This window comes from Zingiber officinale, chromosome 2B (assembly GCF_018446385.1).
Source record: "Zingiber officinale cultivar Zhangliang chromosome 2B, Zo_v1.1, whole genome shotgun sequence".
In the NCBI taxonomy this organism is placed as follows: domain Eukaryota; kingdom Viridiplantae; phylum Streptophyta; class Magnoliopsida; order Zingiberales; family Zingiberaceae; genus Zingiber; species Zingiber officinale.
The window spans coordinates 122,783,135-122,795,644 of NC_055989.1; the positions used below are offsets into that span (position 1 = coordinate 122,783,135).

General features: G+C 39.3%; 1 protein-coding gene across 1 annotated transcript; it reads left to right on the plus strand.

Moving 5' to 3' along the window:
- Nucleotides 1–660: 660 nt before the first annotated feature.
- Nucleotides 661–1,604, plus strand: LOC122049496 (protein TRACHEARY ELEMENT DIFFERENTIATION-RELATED 7A-like). Its single transcript, XM_042610871.1, has one exon. The coding sequence runs from the start codon at nt 697–699 to the stop codon at nt 1,453–1,455; it is 759 nt and encodes a 252-aa protein (XP_042466805.1). The 5' UTR covers nt 661–696; the 3' UTR covers nt 1,456–1,604.
- Nucleotides 1,605–12,510: the final 10,906 nt, after the last annotated feature.

Below are 12,510 nucleotides of genomic sequence, written 5' to 3' on the forward strand. Positions count from 1 at the left end.
CCGATCGGTTAGGCCAATTGGGAGAGAACGGGGAGCAGAGCCCCGAGCGAGTCTGGTCCAAACCAGGAGTAGAGCCCATAGAGAGAATGTCTGATCGATAGGGCCGAAATTGGGAGAGTGTGGGGATCGGAACAGAGCCCTGAGTGAATCCGATCCAAACGGGAAGTGGGCTCATAGAGAACTTGTCCAATTGGCCCTGTCGATCGAAAGAGTGGGGCTCTACTAAGCCAACTAACTACCCGGTCTTTTGATCCATCTTAAATTTTGACTGATACCTATATTGACATATTAATCCCTAAACTCCACTGAAGGCCTTTTCCTATTGGCCGTATCACCATCAGTTTTGTTTTGTCATAATCCCCGGTCACGTTTCATATATATTGTTATCAAATATAAACAAACCTATCATGCACAAATTAATTGATCATATCAAAAGCAACATACAATTCATCATTAAGCAACACATTGTTTGGAAGCAAGTTCCAAATAGAGAAAGCCTTGGCATGGGAGTCAAGTTATGATGAGGTGCTTCATAACTTTATCCAACGCCAACATTAATTAAGCTTCCATTGATTGATCACCTCCTCGTTCTTTTCCCTTTCCCTGCACCATTACAAATACCCACTCAAACTCACCTCCTTCCTTCATTCCACACTACTACAAATTACAAGCCATACAAATTAAACTTATCGATATATGGCCAACTTCCCATGCCGTCCTTTTAATCCATTCTGTATTCCACCTCCTCCTGGCAGTCGTAGCCCCCCTCCACCTCCATCCCTGCCACCTCGCAGGAGCCCCCCGCCTCCCTCTCCAATTATGATCCCACCACCTCCACCACCACGTCGGAGTCCCCCTCCTCCCTCGCCAATTGTGACCCCGCCACCTCCGCCACCACGCCGAAGTCCCCCGCCTCCCCCTCCAATTGCGATCCCGCCTCCGCCGCCGCCTCGACGAAGGCCCCCACCGCCATCACCTGCAGCTGTACCCCCACCACCCCCGCCCTCAAGGCAGCCACCACCGCCACCTCCTAAACTGCCACCGACTCCTATCCGCCCGCCGCCAGCCCCAGTCGCACCACTGGCTCCGCCTCCGCCGAACCCAAGCAACAATGTCGTCATCGTGGTGGTCGTCTCCTTCGGCGGCCTCTTCTTCCTTGCATTCCTTGCGGCCGCCATACTCTGTTTCTTGAAGAAGAAGAAGAAGAGGAAGCAGAAGATGGCGGCGAAAGAAGAGTTGGTGGAGGTGGAGGATCATGTGCACGTGCATGAGACGGTGGTTCCGGGGCCGCATGGGCAGCAACTTGCCGCTCTCGTCGTCGATGAGGACGTCGTAGTCCGCGAGAGGTCGAAGAGGGGGGAGGCGACCGCGGTTGCTAAAGCTTCGCGCGGTGGGCCCGTGGACCTATCTGCGGGCTCCTCTGCCGGAACCAGTCGCCCCGGCCCGGCCGGTTAACAGAAAAGGTTGATAGCGGTCCACCTGAAAGTTGTGGGGGATGGGTTGATTCTTTAATAACTATATAATTGTGTGTTTAATAACTTGTATAATTGTGTGTTTGGAATTTCATAAGAATAATTGTGTTTAGGGAGATGGGTTATATTTCAGTGTTTTTATGCTCATATATATTCCATTTCGTTCTAATTCTTTTACCAAATACAATTTTATAATTTGATAAATTAATAAAACGTTATTTATAGACTTTAAGATAACGTAACCTATATATTATTCTTCATTATACTCCAAATATGTTTACTCTAATAGAATTTACTTTATTATATTCAAATGAAAGAGTGTCTCTTCTAAACCTAGACTAACAATAAGTTTGAGTCTGGATTACTTTATTATGATCAATCAAACATCAGTCATATTGCTTGTATGGTTAGACATTTCATGTCTTCTCCAAGATTGACTCGTTATTTTATAGCATTTCATGTCCTTTTTAAAGTCAAGAATAGCATTCACTTCTTAAATATACCATAAATGACTACCAACTTATAGAATATTCAATTTGATTTTGGATAAGAGGTGCATTATGGATTTTTTATGTTTATAATTAAAGACCATTTATTTCAGTCCTTTAATTAGAAATCAAAATTTTTTAATTAGTCATTATTTGACAATCATTATGAAATATCATAAGCAAAACAGCAAAACAATTTTAAAATGTGGTCCCTAATAATATAGTAGAAAATAAAAACTAAAATGATTTTTTTTTTAACTACGTATAATAGTCCAGTAATTAATTAGAGCTCTAAAGTTGGCTTCAGTCATCGTAGAATTTCGTATTTATAGCAGTGTCTTCTACCAAGAATTGTTAAAAATTATTTAATGATGGTGAGTCAATGGAGAGCAATTATCACGAAGAAGATTTTAGATAACACAACAGCAAGGAGGCCACATGAAGATCCTCTAGACATTCAATGAATGGGTTAGAATGGGTATAAAGATTAGACTCAACGTGACTACTTCGAGGCTCAAAGTTATCACAGAGATTAGGGAAAGATGAAAGCAATAGAGTAGTCAAAATGTCTAAATGATGTCTTTGCATGCCTGTGCCCGCGAGGCTGAGCGACTTTATATAAAGCTATTGTTGTGCCTTTACATTATCCATGTTCTCCGAGAGAAACAACTATGTTACCCACGTCCTAAATAAACAGCTACGTTTTGCCCACTTTCTCGGAAAAAAAATGGTGTAGCTAGTTACATAGGATGCATATCTTAACTAAGGGTCTAGATGGCCAAGTTGAAGAAATCATATGACCCGAGCTTAAGGAGTCAAGCCATTGAGCTAGAGTGATGCCAAGTAATATAGCGATTATCCTGCGAACTGACGAGAAGACAAAATTAAGGAAAATGCAAGAAGAGAAAGCACCAAAACAAAGAGAAATCGGTCATTCTCAAGGTTTTACCAAAAAAATGATTCATAATATATAGACTATTGACCCTAATACTTAAAGAAAGAAAATAAATCCCAATATATAGACCTCAATTCCTCTTGTAAAGAAATAAAAAAAAAATCCTATTAGAAAAAGAAAATCTCATAACAAAATTCAACGCTTATACAAATAATCTATAACCCATAAATACCTAACATACCAAAAATATCCTAAATACCATAGAAATTACTAAAAATAATATAAATATTTAGATTCTCTAAAAAGTACTTAAACTGTGTTTCTATCTGAAACTTAGTGGTTACAGGTTCTCCATAGTAAACCTAGATTTTTAAATTTTGTATGCATGAGTGTTGACAGGGCCTGATTCTGAGTCCTGAGTTAAAAATGATGACATGTTGAAGATTAGGTACTCCTAGGTTGGTCCTACATCATGACGAAATTGAGTGACTGAGTTGGAGAAGTCGAGCGACAAAGCTGGAGGAGTCAATCGATCAAGTTGGAGGAGTCATGTGACCCAAGCCGAAGGAGTCGAGCGACTGAGCTAGAGGAGTCGATGATCACTTTGACCTCCATTTCTATGTGACTATTTATCAAGACCTTTGACCGAACGACACCACATATGAATTTCCGTATTCCCACATCAATGGGCAATTTAGATTTATCGTGCACATATACAAAGGTATGAATTAAATGCTATATTGTCGTAAGCACTTTGATCGAGTACGATTCCACCACTCAATTGGAAGGGGCTAATGATAGATCCAGATATACTAGCCTTGCCTAAGTAGCGTATCCTTGGATGCCATTAGCACTACTTTGATCTTCACACTACTTGCATGTTCAAAAACCTTTGCTTTAGGGTTGACCTCCCAATTAGTTAAACAGGTCACAATCTCTCGAAGTCGAGTGGATGCCATTAACATAGCTCCCTAAGCTTTCTCCACTGACTATTCAAGACTCCTCCAACTTTTCCCTATGAATGCGCAGAGTTCTCTGAGCACTCAAAACTCCTCAAGTTCATCAACTCAAACTCCCCTCAAGCTCTACCCTATTGAGTTCTCTTTGAGCTCTGTCTTGAATTGCTGATGTTGATGTTGCTTTGAGCTATTCTCAGGCATGACCTCCCGGTTGGACAATCTTGTAATTGGAGATAGAGGAAAAAGATCTCAATTTATAACAACTAGATTCAGACTTATCTATTGAGTTAACCTAAACTAATAATCTTAGGCTACCAAGCAGGGGAGCAAGAGTTACTTAGGATGACTGAATTGGCTAGAAAACTGGGTTCCCTTATAAGCCCGACTCCCGACTCCGAGTGCAGACTCTCGAATGTCGAGTCCGAGTGCAGACTCTCGACTCTCGACTCCGAGTGTTGAGTCCAAGTGCTAAGTGGAAGAAAGAGTTGTCGAGGCTTGTGTGGTGTTGTTTTCTTAAAATAGATTTTGTAAGTATCCCGTGATAGTTTTGATGTGATCAACCAAATCAAATTAAGTCATGTTATGTTTTGATGCCCTATGTCTGAGTGTGCAGGAACTTAGGAGCACAGAAGATCGAGCAAAAGATATAGCTAGCGAGGAGAATGACACAGGAGAGAGTCGACGGGCTCGATGCGTCCGAGGGACGAGGCGCTGCGAAAGAGTACCCCGACAGACAACAAGGAAGCGCTCGGCGGTTCCGAGGGATGAAAAGCCGGAGCGAAAGGTTGCTCGAGAAGGTTGGAAAATGGGTTTGGGTGAGCCCTATTCCGTATGGCCGAAATCACCCTAGTAAGCAGAGCCAGAGCGAAAGCCGGACGAAAAGTCAACTTGTTGTTAATTGTGGTCCGGACGCCCTCGATTGTAGATCAAATTTAATAGGGTTCGGCTGCCCGGAGTGAGTCCAAGCGCTCGAGCCAGAAAGTTTATTGAGACACCACTTATTGCGATTCAGTGTGACGTAGATAAAGTTCTATCTACATCCAGGTGCCTGGAACCCTTCCAGGTACCCCGACTAGGGCTATAAATACAACCCTGATCCTAGTAGCTAAACACTGTAGGATCGAGATGTGCTCGGGGGGTGAATAGCACTTGTGACTTTTTCACTCTTTGTAAACACAATCAGAGATAAACACAGCAGAATAAGAACAAGTAAGAAAACAACGACACAAATTGGTTTTACTTGGTTTGGAGTCTGTGACGACTTCTACTAAGGCCCACACTCCTTGAGTGTTTACTTTGGACAATTCACTAATAAATCAAAGAATTACAAGTATAATAATTTAACTACAATAATTAAAATTATACGGACAACTAAGAATGACAAATTTCAAGCTTCTGGTTGTCGGAGTCGCGTTACAGCTTTATCGGATCGTCTTTAGAGTAGCGCACAGGAAAAAGATTGTGAAAATCAGTTGTCTCTAAGCCTCTGGTCGAGCACACCTTTTACGGGCTATCGAAGGCGCCCCCAGCTTTGCAACTTATCCCTAACTTATCAGTATCGATAAGCTCCATAGCCTGCACTGTCTATCCATCCGAAGGTGCCTTCAAGTCATGGAAGGCGCCTTCCATCCTAGCTCCAAGGCTCCTTCTGGCACACGGAAGGCACCTCCCCGCCTCTCTGCATGAGCCTTCAGCCAAGGTGATCGAGGAGCCTCCAACCTCCCCGAAGGCACCTTGAGCACTGTTCATCCAAGCTTATTTTGTGCTTTTCACTCCCTGTAAGTCGTGTTAATCCAAAATACAAAACATACCCTGCAAGATAAAGTTAGCACAATAAAATATGAATAATAGAACTTCTTGTTGGTCTCCAGACTGTCTGGTTCTAACTTTCAGATTTCCTGAAAACCCTAAACCCTAAACCCTAAACCCAAGGTGATCGAGGCGCCTCCAATCTCCCCGAAGGCGCCTTGAGCACTCTTCATCCAAGCTTATTTTGTGCTTTTTCACTCCTTGCAAGCCGTGTTAATCCAAAATACAAAACATACCCTGCAAGACAAAGTTAGCACAATAAAATGTGAATAATAGAACTTCTTGACAGTCTCCGTACGGTCTGGTTCTAAGTTCGGATTTCTTGAAAACCTTAGGTCAAACCGACGTCCACTGTTCCCTCAACGGGGAACGCACATTCACCTACTACTCTCAGGAGAGTTTACCCTTTGCCAGACCGATTCTCTAAACCGACTGGACTTTTGCTCAGCGTTCAAGATGTCAGAACTTCATGCTGAACACCCGATCCCCAACCCGTCCAATCTTCCACCTAGTGTCCACGACCCCCAAGATTTTCATCTAGAGTCCTCGACTCTAGGATTTCGCCCAACGTCTTCAACTTGTCAAGACTTGTCCAGTCCCCCGGACTAGGACTTCCTTGCCTAACCGCAGTTAGGATTTTCCATCTGTCTAGAATCCATTAAGACTTTTGCCTAAGACAACTTAGGACTTTCCTGCAAGTTCAGTCACATTTGTTAAATAACAAGATAACTTAACTTTGAACCTTTTTCCATTATCAAAGCATAGATTTGATCGTCTGGTACTCCTTGCACCAACAAACACAACACTTGTAAATGATTTACTTTTAGTTTAACTTTGTAATTCGGTGCTTTAACTTTTGTAAGAGGATTCTCTACAAGAAGGAGAGTTTAGTGAGTTTTCAACATCTTGGATTAGCAGTCTCCTGATTGTAAATCAAGTAAAAGATCTTCCTCTTCCTTTTTAATTAGCTCCTTAATTCTATTTATGCAAGTGTATATTAAATTAGATTAAAAAGTCTAGAAAGGTTTGCGTTTATATTTGCATGGTAATTCACCCCCCTCTTATCGGCCGTCAGAGGACCAACAAGTGGTATCAGAGCGAGGATGCTTAAGAAGGATTAACCGCCAACTGAAACACAAGATATAGCCGCAGCTAGCATTTACCCACCAATGTTCGAGGGGGGGGGGGTTCACGTTTTGGAGACATCGAATGGAGGTATATTTCAAAATCGATTTCAATATTTTACTAATGATCAAGTACAGTTTTGATATGCCCAAAAGTGAAGAAGGAAAAGAACTTGAGGCGCAACGATGGACTGAGAAGCAGTGCAATGATTTTATGGAAAATGGTAAGGCTAAGTTTCACCTTTTGAGTGTTCTGCCTGCTCAGGATCTTGATAGAATCGACAACTACAAGAGTGCTAAAGAACTTTGGGAAAAGTCCTTGAAGCTCTACGAAGAACTAAAAGAAGACGAATCCAATTCCTCAATGAACACTGAGTCATCGTCAGAAGAATATGAGTCCGAGGAAATTGTTGGAACAGCTCTTATAGCCGAATACCTACCTGAAGACAAAGAAAGCTTGTCCAAGATGAACATCAATGAAGAGGGAAAGTCTTCGGAAGAAAGCAATGATAAAGGGGGAGCATCTACCGACGAAAATGATATGGTAAGTCAGGTATGTAAACTTCCTCCAAATCAATTGTCTGAATGCATTAAAATGATAAGCAGATCTTTGTGTAAAACCATATCTAAGTATGTAAAATCAAAGAAAGAATATGGATGCCTAAAAGAAGAAATTGAGAAATTAATAGATGAAAATATAAAATTGAAAAATAAAATTGAAATGCTAGAAAAAGATAATTCATTCTCAAATCTTTCACATACTCCAAAAAAAATTCAAATATCATTGAAGGCTTAACTAGTATTTTAGATACCATAAATGTCAAATTATAAAAGTAGAAAGACAATCTATTCTTAGAAAGTATTTGATTAATCCTGTTGGAAGGAACATATATTGAGTTCTAAAATCATATTTAAATTAAAAATCATTATGCATGCTCTATTTTTAATTTTATTTTCTATTTTTCTTGCTTAAAATTTTAAAATTGTCTAACATTTTTCTTATAAATTCTATTCAAAATTAAAAAGATATTAATTTTCTAATAAAGATAATTACATCTCTTCTCTATAATTTTTTTTAAAATTTATGTTCATTATATTATTTTTTATGAATTTTTAACGAAAATCATATTTTTCAATTTAAAAATATTTCTCAAGGTTATCTTTGTGAACTTTTTTTTGTGAAACCTTATTATTTTATATATCTAAGATAATTTTTCTAAAATTTTTTGATTGTTGTATCATATTATATGAATTTTCTAACCAAGATTGTATTTTTCAATTTAAAAATATTTTGCAAAGGTATTTTTTGAAATTTTTTTCAAGATTATCATCTTCTCTATCCATGGAAAAATTTTCAAAATTTTATTACCATTATTGAATTTTATATAAATTATTTATCCAAATGCTAACTTTTAATATTAAAAATTCTTGAAAAGTTATGTATTGAAAATTTATTTTTTCTACAATAGTACTTGCTCAAATATATTCTCAGATTTTTTTTCAAAATTTTTGAGATTTAAAGTTATTTTTAAACTTTTTTTTTAAAATGCATCTTGCCGAGGACAAGAATTTATTACTACTTAAATTTATTTTAATTTTTCATGAAAATTTTATCTCTACTTTAGATATGTCTGTTGAAGCGTTATAAAATTTTTTAACTAATAAATTTTTTTTTCAAATTATTTTGTTTAAAATGGGTTATAGATTGAAAAAAAATCAAGATTTTTAAAATTTAAAGTTCTTAATTTTTCTCCCTTAGACTCTGTATTAAATTTGTTTTAAATTAGTTTCATGGAATATTCCTATTTTTAATGTGATCAAAGGGGGAGAATTAGAGATTAAGTTTAGGGGAGGGGGGTACATTTTGAATTTTGTATTTTTTTTCAAGTTGCAACTTATGTACTTGCTATTTTTCTGTTAATTGGTTTTAGTTTACCCTAACTTAACTTGGGGTTGCTCACATCGAAAATGGAGAGATTGTAAATATCTCGTGATAGTTTTGATGTGATCAACCAAGTCAAGTTAGGTCCTGTTATATTTTGATACCCTGTGTCTGAGTGTGCAGGAACTTAGGAGCACAGGAGGTCGAGCAAAAGACGCAGCTAGCGAGAAGAATGACACGGGAGAGAGTCGACGGATTTGGTGTGTCCGAGGGACAAGGCACTGCGGAAGAGTATGCTAGCAGACGAGAAGCGTGCGGCGGTTCGGAGGGATGAGAAGCCGGAGAGGAAGGTTGCTCGAGAAGGCCGAAAAATGGATTCAGGTGAGTCCTATTCTGAATGGCCAAAATCACCCAAGCGAGCTAGCCAAAGTAGAAGCTGGACAAAAAGTCAACTTGTTATTGACTATGGTCCAGGGACCCGGAGCTAGTTCGGGCACCCAGACCATTTCGGGTGCCGAGGGCGCCCTCGACTGCATATCAAAATTTTGAGCTCTCAGAGCGGGTCCAAGTGCTCGAACTAAAAAGTTTATCGAGATGTCACTTGTTGCGATCTGATGCGATGCGAATAAAGTTGTATCTACGTCCAGACGCCTGGAACCCTTCTAGGCATCCCGATCAGAGTTATAAATATAGTCATGATCTCAATAGCTAAACACAACACTTGTAAAATGATCTACTCTCAATTTAGCTTTATAATTGGGTGGTTTAACTTCTGTAAGAGACTTCTCCGTTTAAAGGAGACTTTAGTGAGCTTTTAATGTCTTGGATTAGCAATCTATTGATTGCAAACAAAGTAAAAGATCTGCATCTGTTGGTGTAGGTTGCACTAATAATATGGTTTTGATGTATGCCAAATATCTTAAAGTTAGATGTGGTATTTGTCTAACTTTTCTACCAAGTGTGCATGAGTTAACTGGTCTGAAGGATATAACACCAGATTGAAATCCAGCTAGGTCTGCAAGACCTGATAGTTGGTGTAAAGTCCAGATAGGTCCATGGGGCCCGATATCTGGCGGGAAGTCCAGTCAGGTCCACGGGACCTGACAATCAGCTGAACTCCAGTTGGGTCTGTGGACCTGAAAACTGGCGGGAAGACCTGGTGAGTCAAAGACAAGTCAAGTTACTACAGTTGGTAAGTGAAGGTAAGTAACTAGTGGAGAGATCCAGTGAGGACGTGTTCCCCGTTGAGGGAGCTGTAGGCGTCGATCCAACTTAGGTCTATTTGAAAAATCTAAGTTGAATTCTTGACTAGATCCTGGTCTTGAGGAGACAGGATCTAATTACTACTCCTATCTACTGTTTTGCACGATGAATCTATTTTTGTTGCCCAGGATTAACCCTTTTTTGCTGAAAAAAAGGAGCTGAAAAAGGGGGTTCGGGTACCTGGAGCTGGTTTAGGCACCCAGACTAGTCTCGCCCAAATGGGTACCTAGGGCACCCTATCGATCCGGGTGCTCGGAGTCGGTCCAAGCGCTCAGACCTTAAAATTCATCCACAAGCAGATGTGGAGTGTGTCGATTGGTTAAGCCACGTGGTCCAGGCGCCTGGAGGGGTTCCAGGACCCCGGAATAGGCCTATATAAAGGCCTTCGACTAGGAGCTTTAGAATAAGAACTGCTACAACTTTCATTCCCATGCGTTGCTTCAAAAGGATCTAACGACGCTGCAACACTCCACTGACAATTGGACTTCAACTTTACTTAGTATTCTTTGTTGTTGGTAATTTTCATATATAGTTCTGTACTTAATTTAAAAGCATTTGAATTATTAGTAGATTGCCCAACGGAAGCACTCAACGAGTGCGGGCCTTGGAGTAGGAGTCAGCTCTGAACCAAGTAAAACTAACTTGTGTTAGCGCTTTGTTTCTCTATTTCTTTTCTTCTTATATTCTTTCGCTGCGTACTTCTATTTAATTCGTTATCGATTTTCGACGATTGCTATTCACCCCCCTCTAGCGTCTTTTTGATCCTACAGCCTCTTCCTTTTTAATTAGCTTCTTAATTCTATTTATGCAAGTGTTTATTAAATTAGATTGAAAAGTCGAGAAAGGTTTGTGTTTTTATTTGCAAGGCAATTCACCCCTCTCTTGCCGACCGTCAGGGGTCCAACAGATTTGTTCCACCTTTGACTGTGCTTCAAGGTTGTTATGGGTTGTTTGTTTCTCAGGATATAATGAAAAATTGTTAATCTCCATTAAGCACTAGTGGTCGCGGCAAACTGAGATAATACCCGAAGGCTATCACAAGTGGATCTGCCAAGCTAATGCATGGCATGGAGAAAAATAATAAGGGAACGAAGGTGGACAGATCACTTGGTTTTCATTTCTTCTTTCTACTCAAGATCTCGCCTCCTTATATAGGAGCATTCAACCCCTGCTGCGTTGAATGATCAAGTAATGGATATTCAATGCATAGGTTAAATGACAACCACTAACCATCAATGGTCGATCATTACTGTCAGAGAGGTTACAGAATCATCATTAATGTCTGATTAATGCTTCTGTTATCACACTTAAGCAATAGCAAAAAATGATTCATGTCGTAAAATGTTGGTTGTTCCACTTGGCTAAAATTTATCCCGATCGATCCAGTATTTGACTCTACAAGTCATGCTCGCACACTCACACGTGAGAGAGAGTTTCTCTCCATGCATTTGTTCACATCATGCATGCATGTACAACAATATAAAACAATAATAGTACCATGAAACTCCTAATATGGGACTAAACTCATATACAAAAGGAGTTTCCTTCTTCAACTTTTTATTTTCATTCACATTTTCAATAATACTCCACATGAATGAAAATAGGGTATGTGATAACTTTCGACAATTGAGTCCAGTATAGGACAAGTAAATTTTATCCTTTGAACCTTCCCTTGTGAAGATATATTTACTTACTGGCTGACAGTAAACATAATATCCTTGAACTATTCGACCATTTGTATAAGCATTGTCATATCTCACTTAGGACTCTCCCTGATACATCTTAGTCCTCGTGAGTGTGTTCGTTCTTGGACATGAACATGCTTGGTTATGTGAGAAACTCTAAGAATTGTGCCTCCAATTCTCTTCGAAGCAACCCTAAGTATTTCTACATTATTCTAGTGGATCATTAAAAGTCATTAACTTAACCTCTATCCTTCACTGATCTATTGGATCATTATCCGATAGTAAGTAACTTTGTCAGTGCAGTTAGGTTGCCCCTTTGAATTTAGTTTTTGGGGTCTCTAGTTTGGATAGGTTAGGTTTTCTTTACACCAACATTTTTGGGATCTCCAGTTTGGATGACTTCATATAGTCAACAACGATAACTCCTGCTGAGAGTAGTTGTTTGATGGTATTATATCTACGACGTATTATCTAGACTTACCATTATACAGTTGACTCTACACCTAAACCATTGTTGATTGACTATTGTAATGTATGTAAATTACCGATACTAGTTTCAGTCATCTCGGAACATCCTTTAAGAATTATCATAGTCATTCAGCCTCTTCAACACATTTATCAAGAGTTACAAACTCAAATTCTATCTGGTTATTATGGTTTGCTTAAAAGATTTCTAGAAAATGGATGCATTTCCCAGAATGAATATATATCTACTCGAAAACTTAGAGTCTTTTATGTCAGATATCTAGCTCACATCAATGTATCTTTCAATCATAGTAAGATATCTTCTATAGTGTAAGCCATATACATGAGTGTACCTAAATTATCTCAGTACTCTTGTTATCCCTTTCCAATGCTCAACATCAGAATTACTCATGTATCTTCTCAGTTTACTTGCTACATCGGCTAAGTCTGGTCTGTTGGTGCGGGAAG